At 47.5% G+C, this 19,708-nt stretch overlaps 1 protein-coding gene across 1 annotated transcript in view; it reads right to left on the bottom strand.

Moving 5' to 3' along the window:
• Positions 1 to 10,613: 10,613 nt before the first annotated feature.
• Positions 10,614 to 19,708, bottom strand: part of LOC119459348 (uncharacterized) — a 73,397-nt gene continuing 64,302 nt past the window's right edge. The window contains exon 2 of the mRNA XM_037721154.2: positions 10,614 to 11,149. Coding sequence (XP_037577082.2) covers positions 10,614 to 11,149 — 536 coding nt within the window. The remainder of the gene's footprint in view (positions 11,150 to 19,708) is intronic.

Below are 19,708 nucleotides of genomic sequence, written 5' to 3'. Positions count from 1 at the left end.
TCGCTGCGCGTCGTATGTTGTATGTGCGAGTGAAAGCGTGGGAGGGTGACCAGCGATCGCGGCTCATTGTCGCGCACGCAACGTTCCGGAGGGCGGTAGGCAGTATGGAGGGGGGGCTTCTATTCCGGGAGGCCGCCCACCCGAACCACTGTTATCTTGAAAGCCATATGCGACGGGTGACAGAGTCCGCCATGCGCTGTGTTTTTGTGGCCAGCGCCAGAATATGCAAAGGACCAAACGACGAGTAACGAGACAGACACAGGGCGCACTAACAACTGGAGGTTTATTCACAAAAAGCGCAGAATAAGTATACCGGCTGAACATGAATAAACACAAAAAACACAAAAAGGAAACTGTCCCTTGCATCACATGGCCAAGCCTACTGCGCGCGAAATGCGGTTCTTGTAAGGAATTTGACATCCTTATCCGATAGTATGACGGAGGGCATGCTAACACAAGACTCGTCCAGATTTTTTATTTCCAGGGCTTCAACAGTCTCCCTTGTTAGTCTGTCTGCTGATTTGAACGTGATGCTAGTATTTTCCATTAATGCAGCGCAGCCGCAGTCCCTACAATGAATGCTTAGATGTCCTGATATTGTCTTTGTTGTGTTGTACATATGTTCTTTCAATCTCTCATTTAGGCACCTTCCCGTTTGGCTTATGTAAGACGCACCGCAATTCAAAGGAATTGAATAGACCACGTTTTTTCGCGCAGTGCACAGGCTTATCTCGATGATTCGTGGTACATACAGATGCCTTGCTTCCTTCATTAACCGCTCTGCACATTTGTGCGAGCTTTTCCGGTGCGGTAAAAACAACTTTTACTCCCGGCCTTTCCGCTACTTTCTTCAGGTTATGCGAAATAGAATGTATGTAGGGAATGGCGGACACATTCTTCGTGCCTTGTTGTGCTCCCGCGTGGTTGGCGTTAGTGCCTTGCTTCTTCAGTCTGAGCATAGCCTCCTATAGACCTTTTTCACGAAGGCTTGCCGCCAGGGCGCGCCAGCGTGCCGCAAACCGGATGTGCTCCCAAGAAACTTCCGGCGTCCTTGTCTGTTGCGTGTTTTTTTTTTTTTGCGGCGGTTCACGTTCGCTGCTGCGCACGAAATGTTTTCGCCACAATTATCATCCACGCTTGGACAAACAAAACGAGGGCCATGCTGTGTTGTTCCTGGATGCAGCCTGCGGTCTGGCACCAACCTCCTTTCGCAAGTGCGAACATTCAGGTTTCCCAGAGAAAGCGACAGACGGAACGCCTGGATCGCAGCAGTGCGAAGGGATAAATGGGTTCCTACAAAGAGCTCTCAGATTTGTTCTGCTCATTTCATCCAAGGTGAGTATTTTGTTTTTCACTTACCGCGCATTTTGAAAGCAACTATGCAATCTCGCTTTCTTGTACGCTTTGCGAGGATTGTTCACGAGAACGTCGGTGTTGCGAATGCCGCGCGCAAGGCTGGCCACGTTTACGTGAGCTTCGTACACCGGCCTATCGCGAGCGATATCTACTAAGATTTCAAGCGATGCGAGATCATTGCTTGTCAACTAATAATGCAGTGCTGAGTATTGAAAAAGCCCTTTGCCATTTTGTAGCGCAGCTTGCCGCAGCGAAAAGCTGATCCGTGCGCTTTGATCGTATTTTATATCGCGCAGTGACAAGCACTGCGCGCGTACAAGCTTGCGCGACCGGGGTGCCTAACGTAGAAGGGCCATTTTGTAGTAAATTAAATGGAGCTAGAAGGAGTCTTGGCTGATTATTTTACGTTTCGAATGTCTTAGTTGGTCATTTGCATTTCGCACTGGTGTCACACGGCCACTGTCGCTCGAGCCCGATCCGGATCAAAATTCTTGACTGCGATCGACACCTTTCCGCAAATTGCGCAATGAAACCAATCTGAACTTCGAAATTTGATCGTCATCGAAAGTGCGCCGCTTGACACCCGTGTTACATGCTTGAAAAATCGAGAGTCAGCTGCGAAGGTTGCATGCACGTAAAATGTGCTCGGTGCTCTGTACCTTCCGTTTTTCACTTCTTCCCGTCTTCTTGGCGGCGTTCTATACAAGCAAGCATGGTCAGTTACAAAACAAATTCTGGCAGAGTAGCTCTGTTGACTTTATCTCTTCCTAGCTAAACTTTCACTATTGTGCTTAACCCTGAATGTTTTCTAATAGCTGACCATTTTATTTTCCAGGCCGGCCGTCGTCAGACCCTACCCATCCGGACTATGTCCCTACAATATTTCCGTACCGTGATCAAGGCAACACGAACCAGCAACTTCAGAGGTACCAGCGTGGCCAAAGGAGGCGCAGTGTGCAAGCTAGCGGACCTGCAGTGGGGAGCAAAAGTGCACAGGTGCAAATATGTGTACCTACTGCAAGTGACCTTGCAACATCGTCAGTAACTGACAATAATGTTGGCCTCGAGGATTACACTAAAGACTCTTGTGAAGCTGAAACAGAGACAACGCTTACTATGGTTGATATATCTGCTCTTACTTTAGAGAATGCAGCACTAAAAGAAGAACAGCTGGCATCAGCAAAGAAAAAAAATGAGGAGCTTGAGATGAAAAATCAGCCAGTTCCGATTCGGAAGATAACTAGGGACATTTTATGAAGTCTCAGAAAGCTGTTAAGTTCCACACAGGTGTCGTGTCTGCAGAAATGTTTGCTGCATTGCTTCAAATGGGTCTGTCTGTCTGGAGCCCAACAACTCGAACCACCCTGGATCCAGAGCAGCAGCTCATTTTAGTGCTTATGAGACTGCGTCTGGGACTTCTGACGGAAGATCTAGCATTTCGGTTTGGCATTTCTGTAACTTCCGTAAGCCGCATTTTTCATTCGTGTCTAGATGTCTTAGCTGAGAACTTCAAGAAGCTCTTGATTTGGCCATCTCGTAGAACACTGCAATCTAGGTGCCCTGAAGCATTCAAAGATGCTGCATTCGAGAATGTCAGGGGCATAATTGATTGCACAGAAATATTTATCGAAAGACCCACTTCAATGACAGCAAGGAGCCAGACATATTCCAACTACAAACATCACAACACAGTCAAGCTTCTTGTGGTGATTGCCCCATCAGGATCAATCACGTTCGTTTCTAAAGCATGGGGCGGGAGGGTCTCTGACAAAGAGCTGACGCAACGCAGCGGACTGCTTGAATTGGTAGAAGAAGGGGACGTGTTCCTTGTAGACAGAAGATTCAGATGTGAGGAAATGTTTGGTGCTCGAGGTGCAAGCCTACTGATGCCTTCATTGACGAAGAAGCGAGCACAACTTCCTGGGGCTGAGGTCACCACATCAAGAAAAAATTCCAGTGTCCGCATACACGTCTAGCGATCGATTCAGAGGCTGAAATCATTTAGGCTGTTTCACATGATCCTCCCTGTGAACTTTATCAAAAGAGCTGGGGATGTAGGCTATGCCACCATTGACAAGTTGGCAATTGTGTGTAGTGGCCTGGTCAATCTCCAACACCTATCATCAACACGGAACCATGAAGACCTCGCTGTATGTAACTGAAAGATAAGCTGTGTCTTGCTTGTCAAATAAAAAGTGAAGCAGTCAGTGGTGTTCAAAGCATATATATTCAATATTTATTGCTTTTACTACTGGGTTACATATTGCATGCACTTTGGTACGGCGTCGCTGCAGTAGAAAAATGATCATAACATTTTCATTATTGCATCATCAAGTGCAATGCCTGGAGAGTGTTGTAGGGTATGAATTTGCTGAATTCCAATGGTTTAGTTTAATGGGAAAAAGACCACTGCTCTCTTTTAGCTTTCTTTTTACTGTTCTTGACTTGGTGCGCTTACATCAGCTGGCCCTAGTTCCACTTGACATTTAGTGCACATCCATGATTTTGGTGTACGTTTAAGCTCAACACATTTCAAATGAAAGCTTGCTGTACACAGTGAACATTGAACAGTGCGGCCAGACTTGTTACCATGACAGTAACATGTTTCCTTGGCACACTCTATTTGCTTCAGAATTTGTTTAGTCTGCAGTTCAGGAAAGATATGGGTAAAAAAAGCTTGCTGCTTTAAGTTCTGCATTTGACCAAAATGATTCGTTAAAGCTGATAAGCTCAATTGTAAGGGACAGCCCTGTAAACACTAAAAAGTAGGCTCGGCGAAGCTTCGTGGCGGCCATTTGGCCTTGTACTTGTGTATAATATGCGTGATCATGCTTTAACTGCAAATTATTATTTAGATATTGCAGATGCTTTGAAGCTTTATTGAGTGGAGTACCTTTTAGAGATGCAGGGCACTTAATCTCTACCACAGATTTCCCACAACATTCACAGGAGGCAATTCCGTCGGGAGAGGCAGCAAGAAAAGGAAGTCTTTCATTCACAAATAGACCACATTCAGTTAACTGAAACCCTTTGTGCTTTTTTGACTCCTGTGAGATGAATGCCTCTTTAGCCTTCGGCTCCATTGACACACTCCAACAGATGTTTGAGACCCTGGGTGCCTTTACATAGCCCATGATTTCAGCCACAATGCCATTGACCCCACTTCGACAAACTAGCACACGATGTAAAACTGAAGCCGTTATTCCACCTTTGCGTTCGTGGGTCCATCTAAGTGTCCGTGATAGCCCACGGGTCGACTGCTCAATTTCTTGGCAGCATTCGTTACTGAGCTGAACATTTTTTGCAGTATTCAAGTCAATATTTCTGTAAATGTCATCTATTGCTGATCGCGATAAACACTGCTGGTGGTTGGTCTTCCTTTCTTCTGCAGCAGTCTCGGGAGAAGAATCCGTACTTTCACTGTCTGTTATGCAACTCAACACAAGTGTGCTGGGGGCAAATGTTTGCGAAAGAGACCAATAACAAACATTCACTGATGTAGCCAGACCACAGTCTGTCATATATGTATCATAGAAAACGCATAGCCACTACATCCAATTACACTGCATGATTGTATGAAAGTAATAAATGATTTCGTAAGATAAGGTGTTGGAAATGGAGTGAGTATGCAGCATGTGATCTTTCGATTAGGTTTTGGTGTACCAAAATATGCTGATGCTGAATATGTAGTTTATGACAGCTTGAATAGTGTGTGAACTTTCACTAGAAGTAATGTAAGTCGTGTAGTTTACCTTGACGTGCTGCAAGAAGCTGTGCATTTGATCAGAGCTCCATGTTGGAATAGACCCTTGTTGCCTTGGGGCAGGTTCAGGAACTTGTTGTCCAGGCTTTGCCTTGAAAAAATTTATCTCGCTGACTGGTGCCACCTGAAAATGCACATTTGTTGCAATTTTATGAAGGAGAAATATTGTTACGGAGGGGTATGAACATTGATTAGTGCGGTGCTTTACAAAGTGGTGAAGACGACGAGTGTGTGTGAAATGCTTGTGCGTGTGGCCCTTCAGCCATCGTGTCTGTCTACTGAAATACGCTTGTAAATATTCATCCCATCTTACTCTCGCATTCTTCACAATTTTATCCACCATGATTATATCAAGAAGCTACAAAGGAAACCAATAGGGGAACCAAACATGCATAAATTTATTAAACTCTCACCAAAGATTTCCTGGATACCTCAGACCACCTGCACGCTGTCTCAGTTGGAGAAGGGTCGTTCAGCCCATATTTTATGGCTGCTTCTATGTTGAATAATAGGGCAGCCACGTGTGTACAGCATTCCCCAAGTCTGAAACAAGGGTAAGCACAGTTTAGGTGGTGGCGGCAACTCTTTGGTAAACCACTGCATTAACCGCAGTGTGACTTGCACGATAACTGTGCACGGTACTAAACATCCAGCCCACTCTACATAAAGTGTGCATTACCATAGCTTGTCAAACGTTAACTGGCATTAAGTTTTATCCAGCCTTGGTAGCTTAGCAGGTAAGGCGTAGCGGTGCTAAGCTTGAGGACGCGGGTTTGATTCACGGCCACGGCGGCCTCCTTTTCATGGGGGGGGGGGGGGGGGGGGGGGCGAAATGCAAAAAAACACCCGTGTGCTTAAGTTTAGGTGCACGTTGAAGAACCCCAGGTGGTCCAAATTATTCCGGAGTCCACCCACTACGGCGTGCCTCATAATCATATCGTGGTTTTGGCACATAAATCTCCGGAAATTATTTAAATTTTTGTAATTCCTGCGACAAAAAATGTTAGCCCATTTTTAGCAAACTACGAGAAATAATAATTGATGGAGTTTCACGTGCTAGGACGTTTGCTTTCCACAGCTGGCTCCGTTACCGCTCATCATTCCAGCGTGTCTCACGTTAACTGGCATTAAGTTTTATCCAGCCTTGGTAGCTTAGCAGGTAAGGCGTAGCGGTGCTAAGCTTGAGGAATTTCACTTTTCATTCACTGAGCTTGAGGAATTTCACTTTTCTGTCGCCGTAATGGGGAGGCCGCGTTTACGGGCGTATGAGCCATTGCTGAAGGGAAATATGAGTCATTCATTGTCTTACGTGACGGACAGATTTAATTTTCAAGCCATTTAATTTCGAAGAATCGCAAGCGGCAATGGCGCGAATGCTGCTAATCACGCCGCCGAGTAAACTAGAGACATCGAACACAAACGACAGCCGTCAGTGACGTCGTTTTCTCCGTCGCAGCCGAACGTGTGTGTAACCTCGTAATTGTGAAATACTTTAATATAACCGAGGCCGCACGTTTTCGCTTCGCTAGTTAACCATCTTCACCGAGCGGAAATATTCCGTAGCTGGCTCGTTGGCGCCCCTCGGTTTGCGCTTTTGCTCGGCATGCGCTCGTAGCACAAACGAGTCAGCACAAGCTTCGCTTGCACCCCTCTTCACAGTAGTGGAAGGGGGGTAAATTTTTTGCACTTTGCCCCCATCGAAATGCAGCCGCCGGGTCCGGAATTGAACCCGCGTGTTCGTTCTTAGCAGTGCAGCCCCTTAGCCTCTAAGCTACCACGCTGGGTCTATGACAAGTCGGCACGTAAGGTCGTGGTAATGAAAATCGTGCTGTTGAGTAGGCAGTAAACGGTACTTACCCTGCTATGCACGTGCAGTGTGCGCTTACAACAGTGCCGTCGTCTTTGACGACGCACCACGGTCAGTATGTCTTCGAAAGCAGCTGGCTGGCCTCCACAGATGCTGTTAAAATGACGACGCCGAGTCCGCGCTTGCCTGCCTTGAACGACATTACACGCTTAACTTTCCCACTCAGGAAGGCATTGTAAGCGTCACTCAGTTTGTGGTTCTTGAATTGTTCTTTTGTGTAGAAGCAAACGCCCTCCACTAAATACACGAAAATATCCGCTGCTGTGACAGGCGGAAAGGTTCTCGGGCTTGCCGAAACCGAAAATTGCACGATATCGTCGTCCAACGGGTCCGGCAGCTGTTGGCCTTCGAAGGACAGCTTTTCTTGGTGGCGCTGCTGTGCACTGCTGTCTAGGGTTCCTCGATGCATGCGCCCCCCTCCGCCGCCGTGGAGGGTGGAGTCATTCTGTGAAGGGGTGAATGCCGCCTTTCGACCGGCGGTCGCCATTGCGCTCCCCACGCATCGTCGTGGCTGGTTGAGTGAGACACGTGTGCGGCGTCTTCTAGGGCAAAATGCCCGGGTGTTGCGTGCCACAGTGCACAAACCATTCGCGAAATAGCTGGACGATGTTTCGAAAGATCCGAAGAGGCGACTCCTGTGGCTGGTAAAGATCAGGCGCGACAAGTGGCAACCCACGGACCGTTCCTGTTTGTGCAGCGTATACGTTATCGCCTTTCTGTGTTTGGGGAGTTAAAGCTGTGTGACACTGGCACTTTCGATCGCGATCGAGCCTTATCCGGATCGAATTTCTCGATCGTGATCAGCTCCCTTGCGAAAGCTGCAGAAGGCACCGGGCCACTGTTGAGAAATCAGAGCCCGATCGGGCGTAATCACCAGTGCACCGTGTGTAATAGTTCATTTGCACGCTATTTCCCGTAAAGTTTGTCCGTCTTGTAGTCTTGATATCTGGCATGCAAACGTGCGTGTTTAACTCGTTTGTTTCTGGATAGCACAAAATGCGCTGTTCTTAAACGCTTGTTGTGCATGAGCTGCAAGTGCGTAAGGATCTGCGCCTACGTTGTGCGCTTTTAAATGCGAAGCATTTCTTGGCGAACTTCGGCGACTTTGAGCATATCTATCTATCTATCTATCTATCTATCTATCTATCTATCTATCTATCTATCTATCTATCTATCTATCTATCTATCTATCTATCTATCTATCTAGCCGCCTACGACTTTGTGCTCTCCTGGCCGTTTCGTTAATGGGATGTATACGAAAATTGGTATGCCACAACATGACTGCATGACGAACATAAATGACAGGTCATAACATGAAAATCAAAGCATGAATGTCATGAGCGGCATGATTTACGTGCCACGTTCTTGGTACTCTTGCGGACGTTTCGCTAACTCGATATATACCAAAATTGGTATGGCGAGACAACAATGTGTGACGACCATGGGTGACACGTTCTAAGAACATGAAAATCGTGACATGCACGTCGCGCCAGCTCTAAGCCGCGAGAATCAGTGGGAGTGGAAGCAAGGCATGCGCTGCAGTTAATTTGCAGTGAGTTGTAGCGCTTGTTCTTGAAAAAATTCTCAACCAAATAAACAATCTACGACATGAGAAATCGCTATGTATTGAGTGCATTTTGTTTCCTCTACGTTGAGAAGCCGTGTGGCCGCTTTATTTTAAAGATATCGATGACCGGCCGCATTATAACAATTACCGGTTTACGCTATATTACTGCGGAAAACATGCTCAACAACGTTTCATAGTCAATGTCTGCATGAGAGCCATGATTTAATGCCACAAAAGCCATATGTAGAGCCCCAAATCATCTGACATGTATTCAACAATTTTTACCCAACAGGACGGTAAACGAAATAAAAAAAAATTCAGAATACCCTGCGTTGCAGCATGCAGTCCGTAAATAGGGTATAGCTGATGAGTGTGTGTGTGTGTGTGTGTCTGTGTGTTTCGCACGTTTAACCAATACAGAGCCCAACAAGACGCTATCTTAAGGTGTTTACGCAGCTGGTTTGGATGGTAGCCTTCCGCTGCCAGCGATACCGGCTGCAAATTCCGCTCTAAAAATAAAGATTACAGAACGTAAATCGGAGACCTTCACGCTGCCGATGCGAAAACTTTGTGTTCTCGTCATATCGTTAAAGTACCACACGTTTTACATAACGAACTCTACGTGCAGCTGCGCAAAGTACCGCTTGCTGCCTATCCTGGCTATAGGCTGCTTGCGGAGAGGGCATCGTAATGGCGGATGCCGTAGCAGACGACGCGGTTGTCTCCACCCTCCACGGCGGCGGAGGGGGGCGCACGCATCGAGGAACCGCACTGCTGTCCAGTCCTCTAAAATATTCGCTCGACATGTCGTCAGCCGCTCTGCTGAGAGGTGCAAGCGATTAAGAAAATATCGGCCATGCGGCGCGCTCGCAGTGAAGGCTTTTGAGACGAGAGCCAAGCATCCGGAAGTTGCTCGACCGGAAGCGTCTGAGGAGCACCAATAGGACGCGCGCGCGGCTTGTTTGCAAACATGAAAAAGCTCTATATTTTTTAATGCCCTCCGAGTGGCGAGCAGAGCAAGGTGCTCCGCCCGTACCTTCTAGTTCATGCGCTCGCCACCACGCCGCGCTGCCGCCCCACACCCAGAGCAGACGACGCGACTACTTTGTTGCGTGCGTGCTTGTGGAGAGAAACTTGCGCTCGTATTAGAGATGGAGCTGTGAAATAAATGCGCAGGCTGCACTCGTGTTTATTCATGATGTACAGGGGTGATGGGAAGAAACGCAAACAGTGCGGCGCGATGTTTTCATCCTGCTGTGACCCTGGTGGAAATAAAAAGATCGTAGAATAGTTTTATTCTAGTGGCTTCTAGTTATCATGCAGGCTGCAACCACTCGAAAAGAAATGCGAAATATCAGAGAATGTAGGTGCCGCACTATTCGCGTTTCTTTTCCCCACAGTACATTGAAAGCAAGCAACACGAGACATATTGTGAAAACTGGACCTTTCACTTAGGCCCCCAGCTGTGAGATCAAGCTCACAGTTTCAGGGTCTTTCGTGACAGTGGCTTTATTGCGAACACTTTGGCGACGTCTTGTTTGTCTGTCGCTTTCAGAGCGAAATTGGTGAATATTGGGCGAAAGAACTTCGTAAGCAACAATTTGAGCAAATTCTCTTGGTGCCCTGGCTTCGAACACATCAAAGCTTTGTGCTCGCGGAGGATTTCGGTAGCATTGTTCACAGCCTCCTTTAGAGGGTGATGCATACGCCTTCTTCTTGCTAGAAGAACTTCTACGAACTTCTGTAGTGCGTAGAGAACATCTAGAAGTTGTGCGGACGGGTAAAGAAGTCCACCGCAGTCTTGGTGTTTAATGAGCGAGTCCGATAGTGTCGAGGCGTTTGGCTTTGTTAAGAGCGCGAAGCACTCCACACATTCCAAGTTTTCTTGTACGGCTCTTGCGAGGTAGCCACCAACCATAGCCAATGCGGCCGCATCTGGAGTGGGAAGTAGAGGCTTATCTCGGTTTAGTCGCTCTATGAGCTCTCTACGTGCATCTGCAGGGAATTCCTCGCTGGTTTGCTCCCTTGTGTTTTTCTGTTGCGGCAGCGTTGACAAGCAATCACTCTCCTGCTGCCATTATGTTGCTTGTACACGACGCCGATGCGACACCGGTCTTGAGGGTTTTCTCAATGCCTGTGAGCACGGCGCGGACGTCCGTTTGGTCATTTGATCCTGCTGATTTCCTGAGCCAGCCAAAGAACGACTCGATTGGGTCCGATGACATTTTCCTCGTCAAAACGAAGTGAAAAGACATCTCTTCAAGAAGATATCTAATGCACTCAACGTTCGAACGAGTTGTGATCACAAGACCCTCATAAGTCTCTTTGGTTAGAAAGTTCTTTGCCAGGCACTGACTATTGAGATCGGCCAGGTAGTCGAGGAAGCTTGTCTCCAGCCAGATTAGTCGTTCGTCGCCTGCAGATTCAAACTGCTTGCAGTCAGCATTTTTCTGATGTATGTGCTGGGTACAATGACTCACGTCCATGAGCACGAACCAGCGGTGCACGGTGTCCATAAATTGCACCGTCGGTCCGACACCCGCGAAGCTTGCGTCACACGTGTGGCCCGCCTGCTCTTGCAAGAGCTTCATAGCAGCTGTCACGGGAGGAGAAAAAACTTGCACTGCTCTCTGCACGTTCATTTTTTTCCATATTCGTAGGGGATACGTGCTTTCTCGTCAAAATCGTACTGGCTTTACAAGGCTGCCTTGCTGCATTCTGTAGAGGCTCTTCAAGTGGTTCGCTGATATTTCGCCGCCTTTTCCGATGTCACGGGACAAAAACTCTGATCGCATGTTTTTGATCAGGTGGCACTGATAGAATGCAAGAAAGCTTTCGATTCGGCTTGCCAGGGTGGTCAATGCAATACTTGAGGCTTCCGTTGCACAGAAGTTGCATAGCCAAGACATTGATCTTGTGGTTGTCTGTGACAATGCGCACGACGAAAAATCCTATTTCTTCAACTTCCTTTAGAACGTGTCTCATGAGCATGTGCAGCTTACGGCCAGTGCAGTTTCTCGCGAAAAAGTACGCCACGGGTATTTTGAACGAAACTGAAAGGCCGTTAAGGACGAAATACAAGAGTGAGTTGGCCAGCACAGGCTCATTTGTTGTTTCTTTGGGGAAGTTCACACCATAGTCCACTTCGCCGATGAAGGCATCTCTTTGCTTGTGATACAGTAGCCGTTGTTTGACGCGCATTTCGTCTACAATTAAAGAGCATGCCCTCGCATGCAACGAGGGATGAGAAGCGAGTTCTGCAGACAGCCTTTGCTTCACGGGTTCGGTCATGCCAACTTCTCCACGTGATGAGCCCATAAAGCGCTCGAGGGTACTTCGACAGGGAAGCCGAAGAATACCTGTGCTCCTTACGTGTTCGTATGCACGAGTCGAGAGGTTACGCAAAACCACAGCATGGCGCACTGTCACTTGAGACCACGTTGGTTTCTTCTTCGCGAAATTCTGAACTTGTTCCACTAATATTGAAGCAGCCAGGTCTTTCTCTTTCGCTTTATCCACGACTTGCAGGAATGCAGACACATAGCATTCTTCCTTGAGCTTTTGCAGTTCCTGTTTGTACTTGTCGACGGTGTTCTTGAGTCGCTCAATTCACGCGTTCAAGTCTCGCTCCTTACGTCTCCACTTTGTCCATTGCCGAAACCGAGAATAATGACGACACTGCACAGCTCTGTCTACCTGCACGGTCGTAGTAATGCAGCGCTCGCTTGCGCCGTTTTCCAGAGGTAGCGGCAGTTCGGTTGCGGAGCAATCCATCAGTGATAACTCTTGAGAGGCGACGTCGACGGACGGCAAGTCATTGAGAGGAAGCGAAGGAGACTCCAGTTGGCTCTCAACTGCTCTTCGTTTCGGTGGTGGTGTGTTCACTGGCGCAGCTGCCTCACGTTTTCTCACAGACGCGTCGCTTCTCTCTCTATTTTTCGGAGGCTGCAGGTACGCAGGATACTCTTCGAAAATGCTGGGAACAGCGTCTTTCTTGAGTTTGCGAATTTTGCAGCCCTCCTTGAAGTCGAAGGAACCGAAGTGTCGGCAGCATACAGTCGAGTAACACGACGTCGTATTCGGTGTCCAGTCGTCCCGAGAAATGACCTTTAGCCATTTCGCTCGCAGTTCCGGATCGCTTGGTATCTCGTGGAACGATATGCCCGGCGTCCGTTGTTTGCTCGAAGACTTGCAGCGTGGTACGCAGCAGTACGGCATCTTGTCGGGTGCAGGGCACCCCAGCTGATTCCACACTGCGGATAGAAAACCAAATCGGTATGTCGAAAGTAATGCAGCATGAAATATTGTCACGTAGGTGACGGTGAGCTGCCTGGCACACAGGTAGACAAAAAGTAACACTGCATCGACGATGAACTTAAAATAGAATTTATTGGGCGAACTTGTGCCCCTAAAGCAAGCGAACTCGGCAACAGCGAAAACAGCAAGCGCGCCTACGGCGTTCGTCGGACTCTGACAGCACGAGCGGTGGACCCGTATTTATAGCCTCTTGCGTCCAAGATCGAAACGCGTCAAGCGACGCCGCTCGCGTCGACAGGAACGGGAGGCGGAGCTCGCGTTCCTGCCGTATGGGGTGCGAGCGCCTCTTGCGGAGAAGGTAGGCTTAAATCGAGGAGGAAGGGGGAGGGCAGCGGACGGCCTCCGCTGCTCCACTGCGCGGGCATTAAAAAATATAGGAGGCTATGGTCTGAGCATCTTTTCTGCAACTGCTAAGAGCAATGTTCGCGGATACCCCGCTTCAGTTAGGCGACGTACTTGCTCGTCGAAACTTCTTCTCAAGCGCTGAACGCATTACTTCTTTAAGGCATTGTCTAAGGATGAATGAGCTATACCGCGCTTTACGAGCTTTGAATGAGAAGAATGAAACATCAAAATTGGTTTCTTTGCTCTAGGCTGGAACTCCCAGCAGACATGTTTGGATGAGAAATGCAGCCCTAAATCAAGAAAACGTAAATGGCAGTCTACTGGAAGCTCGTAAGTTACTACTAAAGGTGCAAGGCACTCCCTAACGACTGAAATTATCTCGGAAGACTGCTTTTGCAAGTCTTATTCGTCACTTATTAAGACTACTAAAAATCATCAACAAATCTAAACACACGTAGTACATACATGGATGATAGGCGCTGTTTCAACAGCCTGTCTAATTTCGCTAAAAAGATGTCCCTCAGAACGGGAGCAATGCAAGATCCAATGCAGATGCCGTCCTTCTGTAAAAAAGTATCTCCCTTCCATTCAACGTAAGTAGAGCCAAGGTAGGTGCTTAGCAGCTCCAAGAACGAGCCTACGGCTATACCTGCAGCATTTTGGAAGGCCACCACTCCGTAGCTGTCTATGCAGTCTGCTACGGTAGTTAGAAGGGCATTTTGTGGTATCGTATAATACAGATCTTTGATATCTATGGAAAAAGCATTCATCTGTAAGATTTCATTTCTTGCAAGGAAGCATACTACATCTTCAGAATTTCTTACTTTGAGCGGGTCATTTATCTACAATTTGTCTAACTGCTGCTTCAAGTACAAGGATAAGGATTTTTCCCATGCTCGGTTTTCGGATACAATTACGCGCAGAGGGCATTCAGGTTTATGGGTCTTAGCTGAAAAAAACACGTCAAGACTTAGTGCCTTGTTAGCACTGATAGCACTGGATAGCTTGCTCAGATTTAGCCTTTTACACAAATTTAAGGCTTTGGCTCTAATCTTCGGCCGAGATACATTCGCACAATGCTTAAACGTTGAAGCTAATGCGTCGGATGCCTTTGACAAGTACATCGACTTGGGCATCACCGCAAAACTGCCTTCCTTATCCACTGGTAGTAGAGATAGCGAGTGTTCTTTCAGGTAAGTAACAGTCTTACGCACTGGAAAGTTTCTTTTTTAGGATCCACAGCGGATCAGCACATCTTGTAAATTCAGGCAGCACGAAGGTAAATTCGCTCTGCTGCAGCCGCGCTCGCTCTCTCCAGCGTTTTGCGCTCGCTCTCTCCAGCGTTTTGACAGCCAGTTGGCGCGGTCATCGAGTGCGATGTGTCGATGTTTGCTTGAGCGCGTGACACTTTACTTGTTCAATATTGTTAGTATGCCTATGTTTACAAGTTTATACGGCTGATAAAACTACAATCCTTACTTTGTATAGCTGTCCCCTGTTTGCTATCGCAATCGATGGTTCGCCTTTCGGGCAAGACTGCCACTTTCTTTTAGCACATAGGGCCTTTTCAATTTGATCATGTGTGTATCTAAAGTGCCGTACAAATGCGGCACAACACATTGAAGAAGAATGAACCCAACTACCCAACTATTCAGCAGGAGTGTGTGAATATTCGAAACTTTTTGAATCTTTCAAAACATCAACTGCGCCCAATTAAACATAAAATTGGAGCAAAAGCACGGTAAATGATCACACTCGCGTGCATAGTGACACGTGTACTTGTTCATTTTTCTCCGGTGACCGATTTCACCAGTTGACAAAGTTTAAACGTTATCGTTATCTAAACGTTATTCAGAACTTACGCGAATGTTATCGTTGATTCTATGTATTGTGTGTGTCCTCGACGAACCTTGTATAATCAAATTGCATGCGCGACAAGATTTGTGTAGTAGGTTCTGGAAACCACGCGGGTACCAGCGATTACACTGGAACCTTGGACGAGTGATCTATAAAAGCTGACACGCTTGACCCGCTGATCAGATTTAGACAATTGCCGACTGTGCTCGCCGCTATCGCTGTGCCAGCGCCTCCTCTATTTTTCCATGCCAACCAGATGCGGCCGATTCAGCGGTTCACCACCCTCTCCAATCGCCCTTTCTCACTCTCCCCCGTCGGCTAGCGTTCGCGCCTGCTTCACGGTCGTGGGGGAGAGTACCCTCTGGGTGGCGCCTCACGACGGAAATCGCAGGAAGTAGTCCGGACACAAGCGTGAAACGTCTACCGAATCTCCCCCGGAACGGCAGCGGCGCGCGCTGAGTGGCTCAGACGCACGCGTGACGCAAGCAGTCATACCATCTGGGTAACGTCACATCGCGGCAACTCACTGAACTGAAGGCGGACCAACGGCTCCCATTGCGGAGCGAGCGATTGCACTGGCATTGAAAATATAGAGGAGGCGCTGGTTGTGCTTTGAGTGTCCCGGCGTTTGTGGGCACAAGTTCGCCCAATAAAAAGTTAGTTTCGTCATTCGCAGCTTTGCTGCTGTGTTCTTCGCTGTCACTACTACGTCACATCTGGTGGAGGTGCGGATGACTACGTGGCAATAGTGTAGACATAAAGCATGAGAACTCGCGTAGTGCGGCGCTTAGGTAGCCATACATTACAGGCTATGCAGCGACCATTTACACACTCTCTGAAGAGTTCTGTGCATGCGAAGAAACTACTTGTCTGCTCCTAATGCTCTATTTGTGCGTTTAATAAACAACGCTTCATAACGTGCTATGTAATGACAGAAACTTCCTAACTATACTAGGATGTGAATATCGATCGTTCAATATTATTTGTGTTTATGCCTGTTCATTATTCCAAAACTATTCTATTCGATTCGGGGTCAAATATCACTATTCGCACACCCTTACTATTCAGAATCACTGAGGTAGATTTCAAGCAACCATCCTTAGGAGAAACTTCTCTGGATCAGAAGTTGCCCTGTAGGCATGCCAGATATGTTATCCCCCACACCATTAACAGGTTGCAGGTGCTCTTGGCAGGTATTTCTTCCTGTACGTCTCCATCGGCTGGTGGCAACATGGAGACCAAGCGGCTCGGCTTCTCTTCGCTGGAGGGCCACGTTGTGCACGGGAGTGCAAGCTGTCATTATGCGAGCTGAATTACGAGGCTTGTTTTGCAGCTTGATATCTGAGCAGGCAAAGATCCTTTTCCACACTCCAAAGGTCCTTCCTATCGAGTTACGGGTCTTCATGTACACCCGTGAGCAAAAGTATACGGACCAGGGGTTGCGCGATAAAGCCGATTTTTTCGTCTGCCTGTTAACGCAACTTGAAATTGAGGACTTCAGTCCAAACTTGGCATTGCGAACTTTTCAGTGTAAGCAATAATTCCAGTATATGCTTGTTAATTATGAAGACATTCAGTTTTATCGGCGACCCTGTGGTCCGTATACGGGTGTACGCCTTGTTGTAGCTGATAGAATGACAATAGAATGCGATCAATGACTTTGGTAATGCACACTGTACTTTATACGGTCGAACCCGGATATATCGTACCCACATATAAAGAATTATTGTGTATATCGAACAGCTGTGAAATCCCCTTGAAAATCCCATCCAAATGTATAGGGCACGCGTATGTACAACACCCACTCAAGGGCACATTCGATATATCGAACGCTGCGCCACGCCGAAAACCATATAGTGCACTTGTTTGTGTACTCTGAGGTCTTCTGGCACCAGGAAGTGGAGAAGAGAATTTGCAGTCAGTTGAGACGCATGGGTCATGTGTAGTCAGTTCCGCCCCGTCGAGCTCTTCGGCTAGCCCTCGTGCTCCCTCTAACGTTAACTTCCTTCGTTCCGATTTTCGTGGCGGCGTCGTGTGGGTTGAGTGCCTATTCGTGAGTTCATTTCCCGTAAGCGATGGCCGCTGAAAGTGTAAACAAAAGAATCAACTTGGACTTTGCAATAAAGTTGAAAGTGAGCCAGCAATATTTTTGCAGGAAAATAAAGTGTGTGCTTGCTTTTTTTTCCGAGTTCCGTGCAGTAACCTTGCAGCCCTCCGACACCCCAATCAGTAAGCCGCCGTTTGCCTGAGGGCCTATTATTTTATATAGCGAATGACCTGTATATCGAATTTTTTTGTGATCCCCTTCAAATTTGATATATCCAGGTTCCACTGTATTGTGCCAAAGCTTTCCTTCTCTGTAGTTTGCACAGATCTACATGGTAATCCATTTCTTGCAAACAATGTAGTACATACCTAGATTCACATTCATTCTGCCCAGCCGTTTTCAATACAAACCATTACACTGAATCGAGTTGACACAATCTGGCACTATATAGGTGCACGCCATTTGCGTGCTCTTGGTTCAGCAGCAGTTAACAGAGTAACGTGTTACTTATGCGTTACAACTACTCGCTGTACCACACTTCAGGGGCGCTATAACGTTATATGATTCCAAACTGTTTTGATTTAAATTTCCTGACGTCAACTTTACGTAACCACCGACGCAAGCATCGGCCAGTGACCCGCAGAGTTGTCTGAACAACCCCATCAAACACACTCTCCTCGTTCATAGGAGGTCACCTTTGTTCGCTTTCAAAACCAATAACATTGTCTACACTCAGCAGTTTTTCTTATCTAACTGGCTGACAAGAGGCGAGGAGCACGCTCTAGTGGAAAGGGTTTCGATGGGGCCGAACCAGTACAGTGAAAATAGATAACCGCATGAAGGCTTTTCCGATTGGTCCGCTTCGCCTTACTTAGCTTGCGGTGGCTGGTTGAAAATCGCGGTGGCGTGCAACCGAAAGATTAGAATGCCGCTAAAACGAATCCTGAGCAAGGAAGAGTTGGCAGAGCGATGTCGTATGCATGCCGAAAGGGCTCGATAACGTTTTGCTGCCACGCAAAAAGGTTTATCACGCGCAAATAAACACATGCTCACCGGCAGATGCGAGTAGCGAGGGCCTGAGCGATCGGCGGGCAGCCATCTTCTATTCCTTTCGGAACGGGTCAGTCTGTGGCCATTCAGAAAAATTTTCAATTTTGTTCGGCATAATAATGCATTTTGTTCGCGTACACGTCACTTTGACGTGGTGAGTTTTAGTTTTTTTGTGGGGTCGCGAGACGGACAGGCGAAGTGGGCGTAGCCAGAAAACATTGGACCAATAGCAGAGGGCTAAGGTGAAAAGGCGTGGGATCAGGAATGATTATTTTTCTTTTGTGTGGTTGAATCATGCATAATCAGTGTCTACACGTTATATCACATGGGGAGCTATCGCGGTGTTTCGTGACGTCGCTTGACAGACAGGCGAAGTTGTGAGTGGCCCGAAAATGTTTTGATATCGTTGAGGCTGATTGCAGAAATTGGAATCAAAACAGCTTGGAATCATTTTCCTTATAGCGCCCCATGTGTAACGCATAGCTTCAGTAAGACAGAGTACGTTATTATGGAGAGAGGGGCTACCTATTATATACACCCTCAAAAGGTTAGGCATTACATGCCTGCCTTCTGGTGAGCTGACTGAACCTGGCTCAGTAAGTGGGGCCATCAGAAAACGCGAGCAGGCGTAGCCCATGTCTCCAAGTAGCATACGAGGCACACGGTGTTGTTTATACATAAGCGTACACGAGAATTGTCGAATGGGTAAACCCCGGCCAGCTGGCTACAACATTGAAAAACAGCAGCATTGGTCCCGCAACTACCTGCAGGGAAGTAGAGTAGGAGTGCCGGATCAACTGGTCGTAGTTCCAGACACTGTAACTACATTTTACCACCCCGCAAGACGGAAAATCAAAATATTATTACGCGAACGAAGGATTAAGCACTGGAGAATATTTACAATGTATATTTACAAAAGATAACTGCAGAGCTGGCCAGTTCAGCCGACGGATCGAGAGCAAGAAGCACTTCGTCTTCTTCGTCGGGGCGCCCGCGCGCATCGTCCACAAGAAACACGCAATATGCATGTATCATATCTCCGGCGCGAGAATCACTATCCCGGTGCATCTAAATATCGGTGGTAACAGGCGAGTAATACGGTTTTAAGGGTGCGACATGCACAACGTCAGTGAAATTTGGGGCAGATGAGGCACTGGTACTGACTGGGGCGATTTTATTAGTAACTGGAGTCACGGCACGCATCACTCGATATGGACCTGTGTACCGAGACAGGAGTTTTTCTGACAGGCCAACGTGACAAGTCGGGGACCACAGTTGTACCATAGATCCAGGTAAAAAGTGGGCGTCTCTGTGTGGACGATCGTACAAACGCCGTTGATTCTCTGGGGAGGTCATGAGGTGAGCACGGGCAATTTCACGTGCTTGAGCTGCCCTGGTGATGGCGTCAGGTGCATATTCGCTTGTCTCTGCTGCGGCGGATGGAAGGAATGTGGCCAGAGAAGTGGGTTCTCAGCCTAACAACAGAAAGAACAGGGAATAACGGGCAGTGTCAAGACGCGAAGAATTGTATGCAAATGT

This window comes from Dermacentor silvarum, chromosome 7 (assembly GCF_013339745.2).
Source record: "Dermacentor silvarum isolate Dsil-2018 chromosome 7, BIME_Dsil_1.4, whole genome shotgun sequence".
NCBI classification, from domain to species: Eukaryota; Metazoa; Arthropoda; class Arachnida; order Ixodida; family Ixodidae; genus Dermacentor; species Dermacentor silvarum.
The sequence above is the reverse complement of the archived record's forward strand: the minus strand, read 5'-3'. Positions and strand labels throughout refer to the sequence as shown.